At 45.1% G+C, this 17,630-nt stretch overlaps 1 protein-coding gene across 14 annotated transcripts in view; it reads right to left on the reverse strand.

Moving 5' to 3' along the window:
• Positions 1-17,630, reverse strand: part of LOC147013622 (formin-binding protein 1-like) — a 163,485-nt gene that overhangs the window by 87,742 nt on the left and 58,113 nt on the right. For 3 of the 14 annotated variants that reach the window (XM_085855597.1, XM_085855599.1, XM_085855598.1), the window contains exon 2: positions 2,337-2,452. In XM_085855597.1, coding sequence (XP_085711723.1) covers positions 2,337-2,452 — 116 coding nt within the window. Of the gene's footprint in view, positions 1-2,336; positions 2,453-15,482; positions 15,603-17,630 lie in introns of those variants that run through there. The other 11 variants (XM_085855595.1, XM_085855591.1, XM_085855587.1 and 8 more) reach the window with 10 other exon arrangements.

Raw genomic sequence — 17,630 nt, forward strand, 5'->3', positions numbered from 1 at the left:
ACTGCCATCCGTCACCCCCTCATCCATCTTCACAATCGATATTTTACCCCCATTTATCCTGACTAGCTCAACCGTCTTACTTGCAGGTTGCGTAGTTTCCTCCACTCCTCTCTCTCCTCATTCCAGTTCATTCATTCCTTGCTGAATATATCCAACTGTTGCCCAGTCACACTGCCCAGTATCAGCTCATACACTTTGACCTCACTCCTACATGAGTCTCGATCTTGTAAAGACAAAAAATACAAACATTGAAATGAATCTAATGTTACGTGTGTGGGGTACGGGGTAGTTATTGAAGTGTAAAGCCTTACCATGGACTGTGGCCGTGTGCTTGCGTAAGATAGTTTATTTTTCAACAAAGACTTCATGGTCAGGTTCAGTCATCCTGTTTATGCATGATGTTATATGGTGATGTAATGTGCAATTGAGTGGTTAGCAAAGTTAATGATGTCTTGTGATCTGTCCTTATTGAACTAGTGAGGACTAGGAAAGGTAGAGTGAACGGACACCCACTCCCACCATTCGAGAGGGTCAGTAATACGAGGTCACCACAGCATATGATAAAGTTTGTGCCCTTATAATCCCTATTTGAAGACCTGAGGTGCGGCATTCTATCTCTTTCGATGGTGGACGCTCGTTGGTATGGAGCTCCTTTCGCCTTGGGTGCCCATTGGTATCAGAGCTCACTTTTTCGTTGGGGGACACCCAGTGGTGTCAAAGTCCTTTTCACCTTGGACGCTCTGAGGTATTGAACCGATGTGCCACAACCAGTTCCCAGTGCAAGCCTGCTTTACTCCGCTCTCCATGCTGTTCCCTCGAAGACATTTGAGCTCGTTCAATAATCCTTGCCTGGTTCATGTGTGAGTGAATATGATAGTGTTTGTCCAGGCTCCGAGCCTTTTATTGTTATATGAAGGTATATCTATTTATTGATTATTATCATTCTTTGTTATCCATCTCTCATCCCACTAGATCTGTCCATTTTCACGTCTTGCACCTGAGTCCTTTCATGTAAACAAGTCCCTATTTTGTAACACTGTGCACGTTCCCTCCACAATATGCCTCCAGCAGGTTGCTTGTTTTAGAATAACTGGCTTTCCCCTGGAGATCTAAATGAGGTTAAAATCCTGATAACCGGTACGAGTTTAGTCCATGCTCGGAATAGGATCGCTCGCCGCCGCTCAGATGTGCGATCTCCTCGAAATAGGCATCAAGCCAGCCATCCACGAAGAGACTGCTTCGGCGTTTTGCAGCTCCTCCCCGACTTGTTATTAACAGTGATGATGGGGACTGTAAATGCGATAAGAATCGTCATTTGCCAAAACTCCTTTTCTCCCATTGTGATGCCATCCTGTTTCTACAGCAGCTCGACTGAGGCAAGTCCAACTAAAACAATCAGTCAGACAATGTGTGCCGAGTAAAAGGTCCATTGAAGAGTTAGAAAGGCAGCCAGCCAGGTGTGTGAAGATAAATCTTAAAGGAAAGCAATCTGAACAGCAGGAAGTCTGAAAAAAAACAGAAGAAGCAAACCGAAAAAATAAACAAAAGATAAAAAGGACGATAATAAATCGAAGTAACATTACTACTCTGACTTTTCAGAGCAGTACCAAAAAAGCACCACTGAAAAGGGTTTCGGCTTTCAGAAACAGGCATCCGACGGCTGTTTCATCATTATGGAATGCATGGTTGGTATGAGCACCGTAACCACGAGTCAAAATAAAGATTTATTACTGCAGAAAAAAACAAACAACTACTGTCATGTAAATTAAGAGAAGCAATGAAATATCCCGAAGAACAATTAAATGGAAAAAAGCACAAAATGCCACATTCGCAAATTGACTGAGCAGCAATATGATGTCATTATTAGATCAGGGCAAATGAATGAGTCATTTTGGAAGTAGATGCTCAAACAGGTTCTCAAAATGTCCTCCACACCTCTCCATGGCATGAAAATAAAACCACAGCCAAAAATACACAACCAGATCGTCCAGTCAAACCTGGGTGTGGGACAGTAATGGTCGAGAGGGATGGGTTTGGGACAGCAACGGTTGAGAAGGATGGGTGTGGGGCAGCAATGGGTGAGAGGGATGAGAATCGGGGCTCGGGTAAGAACTAAGAACCGGGGGCTGGAGGAAAGAACATCAAGTTAAGCATTAACCAGGAAGGAAAAGAAACACAAAATAAACAAGGCATTCAAATAGTCTAATGGAAGGAATAGGAAGAGACAAAGAGAGAAAAAAAACAGGGAAAGGGAAGGAAAGGTTTGAACAAAATGCAGAGTGCTGTACCCAGTGATGTGAAGATACTTTGAACGTTATTCAGAGAAGGTTATATACCTGAGCTGCTTGGCGTAGCTGGCTTCGATTTCTGCTCGTTCCTTCACAAATTTGGCAAAACGATCCAGAAACTCAAGACCCCAGTGCGTGTGCTTCTCAAGACCATCAAATTGGTCCTACGGGGTTGGAATAGAGAGAGGAAGAATGACAAGTTCAGCATGACAAAATGAACAAAAAGTCTTCCTCACCCATCGTTAAATGCATTGTACAAAATAAAAAGAACTAGAAGGATACTCGGTAGAGCGCATACCTCCGCCGCATAATGCCAGATCCACGAGAACATATCAGGCCCAATACATTTTTGACATATCATGCTATACAGTACTTTATCGTTTTTGGCCCTGTCTCTCAATGGTGAAGAATCGCTTTAAAAATTAAATAATTCTCATGTCCAGATCCGGATTCGGATCTTCACCAAATTTGAATCAATTCTTCTTCCTTGTAAACACCCAACATGTCCACCAAGTTTCGGCCGAACCCGTCTCCAACTTTTTGAGATATCGTGCTACATATCATTTTTGGCTCTATCTCTCAATGGTGAAGAATCATTAAAAAATTCTCGTAGTCGGATCCGGGTGCGGATCTTCACCAAAATCGAATCAGTTTGTCCTTGTCACACACCGAACCTGTCCACAATTTCATCCAGATCCATCCACAACTTTCTGATTTATCCTGCACACAAACAAACAGACAAACAAAGACAGACACAAAGGGATGAAAACATAACCTCCTTCACCTTCAGTGGCAGAGGTAAATAAATGAGGAATTTTATTTTCAGCACTTTTGAATAAGTAAACAAGAAGAAGACATGCAGAGCACGATACTTGCAAAATGCATTAAACAAATTTGACCTCAAAAAATAATTGGTGGTTGAATCCAACGACCAAATATGCAAATCCTCTTCAAATTTCAAGTCAATCAGATGAAAATTGACAATTTTAGAAATTTGGCCAATGTTGACCTTTGGCCTATGTTGACCTTTTGGTCGATGTTGACCTCAAAAATAATTGGTGGCTGAATTCAGTGACCTGATATGAAAATCCTGTTCAAATTTCTAGTCAATCGGATGAAAATTGAGGATTTTAGGAATTTGAGAAATTTGTTGATCTTTGGCCTATGTTGACCTTTTGAGCTCAAAAACAATAGGCTTCTTGCTTATGCTAAACTCTACCACGTGGTGAAGTTTTGTGAAGATTGGTTTAAATTTGTGACCTGGAGGCGATTGACAGACAGACAGACAGACAGACTGACAAACAAGAAAAAGACGTCATGCAGAGCACGATACTTGCAAAATCCACCCCCTCCCCACCCTCTCCAAAGGTTGCCATGGATACATCAAATTGTCCATTTCATTGAGATTAAAATTCACAATCTCAAAGTTCAGATCAACTGGATGAAAATTTATTATTTTTCAGATCGAAATTGATGATTTTAGAAGTTTGACCTTGAGTTGACCTTTGACCTTTTGACCTCAAAAATCGTTGGCTTCCAAATTTCAGCGATGTACTCTGCAATTGGTGCTTAATTTTCAGGTTAATCAGATGAAAATTGACAATTTTTCAGATAAAAATTGATGATTTTAGAAGTTGGACCTTTGACCTTTTGACCTCAAAATTTGTTGGTTTCCCAATTCAGTGACGCAATATGAAAATCTTGTTAAAATTTCAAGTCAATCGGATGAAAAATGACGATTTCAGAAATTTGACCTCAAGATGACCGGTTTAGAATTGTGACCTGTAGGCGACAAACAAACAGACAAACAAAGACAGAATAACAAAATGGACTGACCAATATATTTGAAAAATCTTCGATTTTACAAATAACATAATAACATTCAGGGTTGTTGTGATATTGATGATAAAAAGCAATCAGAAGAAATTATCATCATTTTTCCTGCCACGAGATTTTGCCTCTTTGGAAAGTGAGAGGAAATGCTCTTCACTCTGGAGACTTGCAGGGATGAACACAGGGACAGCGATCTACCCAACCTTGCAGGGATTAACACAGGTACAGCGATCTACCCAACCTTACAGGGATTAACACAGGTACAGCGATCTACCCAACCTTGCAGGGATTAACACAGGTACAGCGATCTACCCAACCTTGCAGGGATTAACACAGGTACAGCGATCTACCCAACCTTGCAGGGATTAACACAGGTACAGCGATCTACCCAACCTTGCAGGGATTAACACAGGTACAGCGATCTACCCAACCTTGCAGGGATTAACACAGGTACAGTGATCTACCCAACCTTGCAGGGATTAACACAGGTACAGCGATCTACCCAACCTTGCAGGGATTAACACAGGCACAGTGATCTACCCAACCTTGCAGGGATTAACACAGGTACAGTGATCAACCCAACCTTGCAGGGATTAACACAGGTACAGTGATCTACTCAACCTTGCAGGGATTAACACAGGTACAGTGATCTACCCAACCTTGCAGGGATTAAAACAGGGACAGCGATCTACTCAACCTTGCAGGGATTAACACAGGTACAGTGATCTACTCAACCTTGCAGGGATTAACACAGGCACAGCGATCTACCCAACCTTGCAGGGATTAACACAGGTACAGCGATCTACCCAACCTTGCAGGGATTAACACAGGTACAGTGATCTACTCAACCTTGCAGGGATTAAAACAGGGACAGCGATCTACTCAACCTTGCAGGGATTAACACAGGTACAGTGATCTACTCAACCTTGCAGGGATTAACACAGGCACAGTGATCTACCCAACCTTGCAGGGATTAACACAGGTACAGTGATCTACCCAACCTTGCAGGGATTAACACAGGTACAGCGATCTACCCAACCTTGCAGGGATTAACACAGGTACAGTGATCTACCCAACCTTGCAGGGATTAACACAGGTACAGTGATCTACCCAACCTTGCAGGGATTAACACAGGTACAGTGATCTACCCAAACTTGCAGGGATTAACACAGGTACAGCGATCTACTCAACCTTGCAGGGATTAAAACAGGGACAGCGATCTACTCAACCTTGCAGGGATTAACACAGGTACAGCGATCTACTCAACCTTGCAGGGATTAAAACAGGGACAGCGATCTACTCAACCTTGCAGGGATTAAAACAGGGACAGCGATCAACTCAACCTTGCAGGGATTAAAACAGGTACAGCGATCAACTCAACCTTGCAGGGATTAACACAGGTACAGCGATCTACTCAACCTTGCAGGGATTAACACAGGCACAGTGATCTACTCAACCTTGCAGGGATTAACACAGGTACAGCGATCTACTCAACCTTGCAGGGATTAACACAGGTACAGCGATCTACCCAACCTTGCAGGGATTAACACAGGCACAGTGATCTACCCAACCTTGCAGGGATTAACACAGGTACAGCGATCTACTCAACCTTACAGGGATTAACACAGGTACAGCGATCTACTCAACCTTGCAGGGATTAAAACAGGTACAGCGATCTACTCAACCTTGCAGGGATTAACACAGGCAGAGTGATCTACCCAACCTTGCAGGGATTAACACAGGTACAGCAATCTACTCAACCTTGCAGGGATTAAAACAGGGACAGCGATCTACTCAACCTTGCAGGGATTAAAACAGGGACAGCGATCTACTCAACCTTGCAGGGATTAAAACAGGTACAGCGATCTACTCAACCTTGCAGGGATTAAAACAGGTACAGCGATCTACTCAACCTTGCAGGGATTAACACAGGTACAGCGATCTACCTAACCTTGCAGGGATTAAAACAGTTACAGCGATCTACCCAACCTTACAGGGATTAACACAGGTACAGCGATCTACCCAACCTTACAGGGATTAACACAGGTACAGCGATCTACCCAACCTTACAGGGATTAACACAGGTACAGCGATCGACTCAACCTTGCAGGGATTAAAACAGATACAGCGATCTACTCAACCTTGCAGGGATTAACACAGATACAGCGATCTACCCAACCTTGCAGGGATTAACACAGGTACAGTGATCTACCCAACCTTACAGGGATTAACACAGGTACAGTGATCTACTCAACCTTGCAGGGATTAACACAGGTACAGCGATCTACTCAACCTTGCAGGGATTAACACAGGTACAGCGATCTACCCAACCTTGCAGGGATTAACACAGGTACAGCGATCTACTCAACCTTGCAGGGATTAACACAGGTACAGCGATCTACCCAACCTTGCAGGGATTAACACAGGTACAGCGATCTACTCAACCTTGCAGGGATTAACACAGGTACAGCGATCTACCTAACCTTGCAGGGATTAAAACAGGTACAGCGATCTACTCAACCTTGCAGGGATTAACACAGGTACAGCGATCTACTCAACTTGCAGGGATTAAAACAGGGACAGCGATCTACTCAACCTTGCAGGGATTAAAACAGGGACAGCGATCTACTCAACCTTGCAGGGATTAAAACAGGTACAGCGATCTACTCAACCTTGCAGGGATTAAAACAGGTACAGCGATCTACTCAACCTTGCAGGGATTAACACAGGTACAGCGATCTACCTAACCTTGCAGGGATTAAAACAGGTACAGTGATCTACCCAACCTTGCAGGGATTAACACAGGTACAGCGATCTACCTAACCTTGCAGGGATTAAAACAGTTACAGCGATCTACCCAACCTTACAGGGATTAACACAGGTACAGCGATCTACCCAACCTTACAGGGATTAACACAGGTACAGTGATCTACTCAACCTTGCAGGGATTAAAACAGGTACAGTGATCTACCCAACCTTACAGGGATTAACACAGGTACAGCGATCTACCCAACCTTACAGGGATTAACACAGGTACAGTGATCTACTCAACCTTGCAGGGATTAACACAGATACAGCGATCTACCCAACCTTACAGGGATTAACACAGGTACAGCGATCTACCCAACCTTACAGGGATTAACACAGGTACAGCGATCTACTCAACCTTGCAGGGATTAAAACAGGGACAGCGATCTACTCAACCTTGCAGGGATTAAAACAGGGACAGCGATCTACTCAACCTTGCAGGGATTAACACAGGTACAGCGATCTACTCAACCTTGCAGGGATTAACACAGATACAGCGATCTACCCAACCTTACAGGGATTAACACAGGTACAGCGATCTACTCAACCTTGCAGGGATTAAAACAGGGACAGCGATCTACCCAACCTTGCAGGGATTAAAACAGATACAGCGATCTACTCAACCTTGCAGGGATTAACACAGATACAGCGATCTACCCAACCTTGCAGGGATTAACACAGGTACAGTGATCTACCCAACCTTACAGGGATTAACACAGGTACAGTGATCTACTCAACCTTGCAGGGATTAACACAGGTACAGCGATCTACTCAACCTTGCAGGGATTAACACAGGTACAGCGATCTACCCAACCTTGCAGGGATTAACACAGGTACAGCGATCTACTCAACCTTGCAGGGATTAACACAGGTACAGCGATCTACCCAACCTTGCAGGGATTAACACAGGTACAGCGATCTACTCAACCTTGCAGGGATTAACACAGGTACAGCGATCTACCTAACCTTGCAGGGATTAAAACAGGTACAGCGATCTACTCAACCTTGCAGGGATTAACACAGGTACAGCGATCTACTCAACTTGCAGGGATTAAAACAGGGACAGCGATCTACTCAACCTTGCAGGGATTAAAACAGGGACAGCGATCTACTCAACCTTGCAGGGATTAAAACAGGTACAGCGATCTACTCAACCTTGCAGGGATTAAAACAGGTACAGCGATCTACTCAACCTTGCAGGGATTAACACAGGTACAGCGATCTACCTAACCTTGCAGGGATTAAAACAGGTACAGTGATCTACCCAACCTTGCAGGGATTAACACAGGTACAGCGATCTACCTAACCTTGCAGGGATTAAAACAGTTACAGCGATCTACCCAACCTTACAGGGATTAACACAGGTACAGCGATCTACCCAACCTTACAGGGATTAACACAGGTACAGTGATCTACTCAACCTTGCAGGGATTAAAACAGGTACAGTGATCTACCCAACCTTACAGGGATTAACACAGGTACAGCGATCTACCCAACCTTACAGGGATTAACACAGGTACAGTGATCTACTCAACCTTGCAGGGATTAACACAGATACAGCGATCTACCCAACCTTACAGGGATTAACACAGGTACAGCGATCTACCCAACCTTACAGGGATTAACACAGGTACAGCGATCTACTCAACCTTGCAGGGATTAAAACAGGGACAGCGATCTACTCAACCTTGCAGGGATTAAAACAGGGACAGCGATCTACTCAACCTTGCAGGGATTAACACAGGTACAGCGATCTACTCAACCTTGCAGGGATTAACACAGGCACAGTGATCTACCCAACCTTGCAGGGATTAACACAGGTACAGCGATCTACTCAACTTGCAGGGATTAAAACAGGGACAGCGATCTACTCAACCTTGCAGGGATTAAAACAGGGACAGCGATCTACTCAACCTTGCAGGGATTAAAACAGGTACAGCGATCTACTCAACCTTGCAGGGATTAAAACAGGTACAGCGATCTACTCAACCTTGCAGGGATTAACACAGGTACAGCGATCTACCTAACCTTGCAGGGATTAAAACAGGTACAGTGATCTACCCAACCTTGCAGGGATTAACACAGGTACAGCGATCTACCTAACCTTGCAGGGATTAAAACAGTTACAGCGATCTACCCAACCTTACAGGGATTAACACAGGTACAGCGATCTACCTAACCTTGCAGGGATTAAAACAGTTACAGCGATCTACCCAACCTTACAGGGATTAACACAGGTACAGTGATCTACTCAACCTTGCAGGGATTAAAACAGGTACAGTGATCTACCCAACCTTACAGGGATTAACACAGGTACAGCGATCTACCCAACCTTACAGGGATTAACACAGGTACAGTGATCTACTCAACCTTGCAGGGATTAACACAGATACAGCGATCTACCCAACCTTACAGGGATTAACACAGGTACAGCGATCTACCTAACCTTGCAGGGATTAAAACAGTTACAGCGATCTACTCAACCTTGCAGGGATTAACACAGGTACAGTGATCTACTCAACCTTGCAGGGATTAACACAGATACAGCGATCTACCCAACCTTACAGGGATTAACACAGGTACAGCGATCTACCTAACCTTGCAGGGATTAAAACAGTTACAGCGATCTACCCAACCTTGCAGGGATTAACACAGGCACAGTGATCTACCCAACCTTGCAGGGATTAAAACAGGTACAGCGATCTACCCAACCTTGCAGGGATTAACACAGGTACAGCGATCTACTCAACCTTGCAGGGATTAACACAGGTACAGCGATCTACCCAACCTTGCAGGGATTAACACAGGTACAGCGATCTACTCAACCTTGCAGGGATTAACACAGGTACAGCGATCTACTCAACCTTGCAGGGATTAACACAGGTACAGTGATCTACCCAACCTTGCAGGGATTAACACAGGTACAGCGATCGACTCAACCTTGCAGGGATTAACACAGGTACAGCGATCTACTCAACCTTGCAGGGATTAACACAGGTACAGCGATCTACCTCACCTTGCAGGGATTAACACAGGTACAGCGATCTACTCAACCTTGCAGGGATTAACACAGGTACAGTGATCTACCCAACCTTGCAGGGATTAACACAGGTACAGTGATCTACTCAACCTTGCAGGGATTAACACAGGTACAGCGATCTACTCAACCTTGCAGGGATTAACACAGGTACAGTGATCTACCCAACCTTGCAGGGATTAACACAGATACAGCGATCTACTCAACCTTGCAGGGATTAACACAGGTACAGCGATCTACTCAACCTTGCAGGGATTAACACAGGTACAGCGATCTACCCAACCTTGCAGGGATTAACACAGGTACAGTGATCTACTCAACCTTGCAGGGATTAACACAGATACAGCGATCTACTCAACCTTGCAGGGATTAAAACAGATACAGCGATCTACTCAACCTTGCAGGGATTAACACAGGTACAGCGATCTACCCAACCTTACAGGGATTAACACAGGTACAGCGATCTACTCAACCTTACAGGGATTAACACAGGCACAGTGATCTACTCAACCTTGCAGGGATTAACACAGGCAGAGTGATCTACCCAACCTTGCAGGGATTAACACAGGTACAGCGATCTACCTAACCTTGCAGGGATTAACACAGGCACAGTGATCTACCCAACCTTGCAGGGATTAACACAGGTACAGCGATCTACTCAACCTTGCAGGGATTAACACAGGTTCAGCGATCTACTCAACCTTGCAGGGATTAACACAGGTACAGTGATCTACTCAACCTTGCAGGGATTAACACAGGTACAGCGATCTACCTAACCTTGCAGGGATTAACACAGGTACAGCGATCTAATCAACCTTGCAGGGATTAACACAGGCACAGTGATCTACCCAACCTTGCAGGGATTAACACAGGTACAGTGATCTACTCAACCTTGCAGGGATTAACACAGATACAGGGATCTACTCAACCTTACAGGGATTAACACAGGTACAGCGATCTACTCAACCTTACAGGGATTAACACAGGCAGAGTGATCTACCCAACCTTGCAGGGATTAACACAGGTACAGCGATCTACCCAACCTTACAGGGATTAACACAGGTACAGCGATCTACCTAACCTTGCAGGGATTAACACAGGTACAGTGATCTACTCAACCTTGCAGGGATTAACACAGGCACAGTGATCTACCCAACCTTGCAGGGATTAACACAGGTACAGCGATCTACTCAACCTTGCAGGGATTAACACAGGTACAGCGATCTACTCAACCTTGCAGGGATTAACACAGGCACAGTGATCTACCCAACCTTGCAGGGATTAACACAGGTACAGTGATCTACTCAACCTTGCAGGGATTAACACAGGTACAGCGATCTACTCAACCTTGCAGGGATTAACACAGGCACAGTGATCTACCCAACCTTGCAGGGATTAACACAGGTACAGTGATCTACTCAACCTTGCAGGGATTAACACAGGTACAGCGATCTACTCAACCTTGCAGGGATTAACACAGGTACAGTGATCTACCCAACCTTACAGGGATTAACACAGGTACAGCGATCTACCCAACCTTGCAGGGATTAACACAGGTACAGCGATCTACTCAACCTTGCAGGGATTAACACAGGTACAGCGATCTACCCAACCTTGCAGGGATTAACACAGGTACAGCGATCTACTCAACCTTGCAGGGATTAACACAGGTACAGCGATCTACCTAACCTTGCAGGGATTAAAACAGGTACAGCGATCTACTCAACCTTGCAGGGATTAACACAGGTACAGCGATCTACTCAACTTGCAGGGATTAAAACAGGGACAGCGATCTACTCAACCTTGCAGGGATTAAAACAGGGACAGCGATCTACTCAACCTTGCAGGGATTAAAACAGGTACAGCGATCTACTCAACCTTGCAGGGATTAAAACAGGTACAGCGATCTACTCAACCTTGCAGGGATTAACACAGGTACAGCGATCTACCTAACCTTGCAGGGATTAAAACAGGTACAGTGATCTACCCAACCTTGCAGGGATTAACACAGGTACAGCGATCTACCTAACCTTGCAGGGATTAAAACAGTTACAGCGATCTACCCAACCTTACAGGGATTAACACAGGTACAGCGATCTACCCAACCTTACAGGGATTAACACAGGTACAGTGATCTACTCAACCTTGCAGGGATTAAAACAGGTACAGTGATCTACCCAACCTTACAGGGATTAACACAGGTACAGCGATCTACCCAACCTTACAGGGATTAACACAGGTACAGTGATCTACTCAACCTTGCAGGGATTAACACAGATACAGCGATCTACCCAACCTTACAGGGATTAACACAGGTACAGCGATCTACCCAACCTTACAGGGATTAAAACAGGGACAGCGATCTACTCAACCTTGCAGGGATTAAAACAGGGACAGCGATCTACTCAACCTTGCAGGGATTAACACAGGTACAGCGATCTACTCAACCTTGCAGGGATTAACACAGGTACAGCGATCTACTCAACCTTGCAGGGATTAACACAGGCACAGTGATCTACCCAACCTTGCAGGGATTAACACAGGTACAGCGATCTACTCAACTTGCAGGGATTAAAACAGGGACAGCGATCTACTCAACCTTGCAGGGATTAAAACAGGGACAGCGATCTACTCAACCTTGCAGGGATTAAAACAGGTACAGCGATCTACTCAACCTTGCAGGGATTAAAACAGGTACAGCGATCTACTCAACCTTGCAGGGATTAACACAGGTACAGCGATCTACCTAACCTTGCAGGGATTAAAACAGGTACAGTGATCTACCCAACCTTACAGGGATTAACACAGGTACAGCGATCTACCCAACCTTACAGGGATTAACACAGGTACAGTGATCTACTCAACCTTGCAGGGATTAAAACAGGTACAGTGATCTACCCAACCTTACAGGGATTAACACAGGTACAGCGATCTACCCAACCTTACAGGGATTAACACAGGTACAGTGATCTACTCAACCTTGCAGGGATTAACACAGATACAGCGATCTACCCAACCTTACAGGGATTAACACAGGTACAGCGATCTACCTAACCTTGCAGGGATTAAAACAGTTACAGCGATCTACCCAACCTTGCAGGGATTAACACAGGCACAGTGATCTACCCAACCTTGCAGGGATTAAAACAGGTACAGCGATCTACCCAACCTTGCAGGGATTAACACAGGTACAGCGATCTACTCAACCTTGCAGGGATTAACACAGGTACAGCGATCTACCCAACCTTGCAGGGATTAACACAGGTACAGCGATCTACTCAACCTTGCAGGGATTAACACAGGTACAGCGATCTACTCAACCTTGCAGGGATTAACACAGGTACAGTGATCTACCCAACCTTGCAGGGATTAACACAGGTACAGCGATCGACTCAACCTTGCAGGGATTAACACAGGTACAGCGATCTACTCAACCTTGCAGGGATTAACACAGGTACAGCGATCTACCTCACCTTGCAGGGATTAACACAGGTACAGCGATCTACTCAACCTTGCAGGGATTAACACAGGTACAGTGATCTACCCAACCTTGCAGGGATTAACACAGGTACAGTGATCTACTCAACCTTGCAGGGATTAACACAGGTACAGCGATCTACTCAACCTTGCAGGGATTAACACAGGTACAGTGATCTACCCAACCTTGCAGGGATTAACACAGGTACAGTGATCTACCCAACCTTGCAGGGATTAACACAGATACAGCGATCTACTCAACCTTGCAGGGATTAACACAGGTACAGCGATCTACTCAACCTTGCAGGGATTAACACAGGCACAGTGATCTACCCAACCTTGCAGGGATTAACACAGGTACAGTGATCTACTCAACCTTGCAGGGATTAACACAGATACAGCGATCTACTCAACCTTGCAGGGATTAACACAGGTACAGCGATCTACCCAACCTTGCAGGGATTAACACAGGTACAGTGATCTACTCAACCTTGCAGGGATTAACACAGATACAGCGATCTACTCAACCTTGCAGGGATTAAAACAGATACAGCGATCTACTCAACCTTGCAGGGATTAACACAGGTACAGCGATCTACCCAACCTTACAGGGATTAACACAGGTACAGCGATCTACTCAACCTTACAGGGATTAACACAGGCAGAGTGATCTACCCAACCTTACAGGGATTAACACAGGTACAGCGATCTACTCAACCTTACAGGGATTAACACAGGCAGAGTGATCTACCCAACCTTGCAGGGATTAACACAGGCACAGTGATCTACCCAACCTTGCAGGGATTAACACAGGTACAGCGATCTACTCAACCTTGCAGGGATTAACACAGGTTCAGCGATCTACTCAACCTTGCAGGGATTAACACAGGTACAGTGATCTACTCAACCTTGCAGGGATTAACACAGGTACAGCGATCTACCTAACCTTGCAGGGATTAACACAGGTACAGCGATCTAATCAACCTTGCAGGGATTAACACAGGCACAGTGATCTACCCAACCTTGCAGGGATTAACACAGGTACAGTGATCTACTCAACCTTGCAGGGATTAACACAGATACAGCGATCTACTCAACCTTACAGGGATTAACACAGGTACAGCGATCTACTCAACCTTACAGGGATTAACACAGGCAGAGTGATCTACCCAACCTTGCAGGGATTAACACAGGTACAGCGATCTACCCAACCTTACAGGGATTAACACAGGTACAGCGATCTACCTAACCTTGCAGGGATTAACACAGGTACAGTGATCTACTCAACCTTGCAGGGATTAACACAGGCACAGTGATCTACCCAACCTTGCAGGGATTAACACAGGTACAGCGATCTACTCAACCTTGCAGGGATTAACACAGGTACAGCGATCTACTCAACCTTGCAGGGATTAACACAGGCACAGTGATCTACCCAACCTTGCAGGGATTAACACAGGTACAGTGATCTACTCAACCTTGCAGGGATTAACACAGGTACAGCGATCTACTCAACCTTGCAGGGATTAACACAGGCACAGCGATCTACTCAACCTTGCAGGGATTAACACAGGTACAGCGATCTACTCAACCTTGCAGGGATTAACACAGGTACAGTGATCTACTCAACCTTGCAGGGATTAACACAGGCACAGTGATCTACCCAACCTTGCAGGGATTAACACAGGTACAGCGATCTACTCAACCTTGCAGGGATTAACACAGGTACAGCGATCTACTCAACCTTGCAGGGATTAACACAGGCACAGTGATCTACCCAACCTTGCAGGGATTAACACAGGTACAGTGATCTACTCAACCTTGCAGGGATTAACACAGGTACAGCGATCTACCCAACCTTGCAGGGATTAACACAGGTACAGTAATCTACTCAACCTTGCAGGGATTAACACAGGTACAGCGATCTACCCAACCTTACAGGGATTAACACAGGTACACCGATCTACTGAACCTTGCACACGAAGCCTCAGGTGCAACAGTCTTGTATCAGTGGCAAACATCAAACATGCACAGTGTACCATCACGGCTCCGACTCCTGAAGGTAAGGTGGTTGATGTCCACAAAGACGTCAGGTTTGTCTCCGAAAACATTTTTCCTCCACAACGCACAAACGAAGCCGCAACGATGTGAGGAGCGGATGTTCCACATCTAAGATGATGAGCTTTCTGGTTCATTAAAAGAATAAAGCGTGATCATCAGCAGGGGCCCCAAACGTGCCTGCCTGTGCCCAGGACAGAAGCCAAGCCGTGTTGGCTCGACTGAGATGGACTCGACTGACCGTGCTCATGTTAGTTCATTATTTAGAATCCTCGTCGTGAGAACAATGCTTGTGTTCAACGGACAGTATCAGTGGAGTAGTAAACAGCCAGATGCCTCGAATCCCGGTCTCACACGTGTACGGTTCCTGCTTTGGTTTCGAAAAAACAACGAAGATAAATTCCAATGTGGGATTGTGGTTGTGGAATAAACAGACCTCAAACATAAAGACCAGAATGTACCATAAGGAAAACAACCTTACTTTTTACAGGAACATCCACTTATAACAACCTTACAATGTGAACTATTGTGATGGCCATCGGTGATGTTGAAACTTAACGCAATAACATTTGTTTCTCCTGAATTTATAAACTAAAAGTACAATTTTTTTTTTCAAAGGCCTGAGCAACAGACAGCATCTAGTACAGAAGGAAAGATGGTGGATAAAGCAGTAAAAAGTTCTTCCCACAACCCCATGGGGGTCCCGTACACTGTCTCCCCTTTTGTGTTTAACCTCCGGAAAATCTGGGGCCTTACAGAGGCCCAGCAGGGGATTCCAGGCTAAGCCAGTACTTCCCTGGCATGGACAGCCTATTGATGCATGTTTAATCACAGCCTCGTTAGAAAGACAACGCCTCACTCACACTTCGTCTTCCCGGACTTGAGATGTGACACAGAAAGACTACTTAAATCCCTTCCCCATCCTGCTTTCCCATTGTGTGCCTTCCACGAGAGCAGCACCTGCACGCTGCTGCATCAGCAGTTTATACGTGACATCAACTGCATTTCGAGACCAAGACTAACTTGGGTGTTCACCGAGATTGCCGAGAGTGTAACCCTGGCAAACTTAGGATTATATCATAGAGACACAGGAAACCCTCCGTATTCACGAGTTATCTTTTCTCGATTTCCAGGTCCTAGCAAGTTGTCCGTGTCCACACCGGATTCGAAACGAGGTGGGGATGTCGAGGGCAAAAATACAAATGGCGTCTTCTGTCATCGAGCCGGCAAGTTGGGTGCCAACAATTCACATTTATTGCCACATTTGATGCAATTTAAATGCTATAATTGAGGTGATGTGCTCCATTTGAAACTGTTTGTTTGACAGATGGAGCTTTTGATTCCTCGGGTCCGTAATAAAAACTTGGATTGGTGTCAAAGCCAGCGACCAATTGCAAATTAACGGGAAGATCCCCAAATTGGTAAATGGATACGAATGTTTAATTTGCAACCCATGTCGACTTCCAGTGTTCACGGGTTTGCGAGCCCCCATCACCATAGCCCTGCGTCACCACCCACTACCACCAACACCGCAGACAAGAAGGGAGGGGGGGGGGGGGAATCCCTCTGGAAAATAATTCCAGCCCATAATTTTTGACGGGCTTCTATACTAGTGTATTATATTATGTCTGCATGTAGGATGCACCCCAGTATCTGCTTGCAGTTTGATAGCATGCTCCATTGGCATCACGCATTCCGTTTACATCGCAATACAGTTGCAGGATTTTCAATAGTTCTGTGCATTTGTTTCAGTATGCACAGGGCATTGATGCTCATAACCTTTACAATTGCAAGCTGTGATATTTATGACAGTGATACAATTATTTAAGGAACAACCTTTAGTGGGACACACAAGGGTAGGTGTAAAGAAGTTTCATTAAGTAACAAAACCAATGGCTCAGGTTGTAGGCAAGGTCCTGCAGTATTGAGGGTTAAAATGAGGATTTCATCCCTTCCCAAGCACACAACGTTGATCTCCATGTCATTGGTACAACAACTGACTCGCTTCAAGCATTAGAAACAACAGAGCCGATACTCTAGGTCCCCCGCCTTTTGGACGAGATATCTGCAACATGAAAGCTAAAATGCTCAACGGAATTTTGAAATATTGTGTCCTCAAGCCAAATGGC

This window comes from Eptatretus burgeri, chromosome 14 (genome assembly GCF_056783735.1).
Source record: "Eptatretus burgeri isolate ZD-2024b chromosome 14, Ebu_testis_v1, whole genome shotgun sequence".
NCBI lineage: Eukaryota > Metazoa > Chordata > Myxini > Myxiniformes > Myxinidae > Eptatretus > Eptatretus burgeri.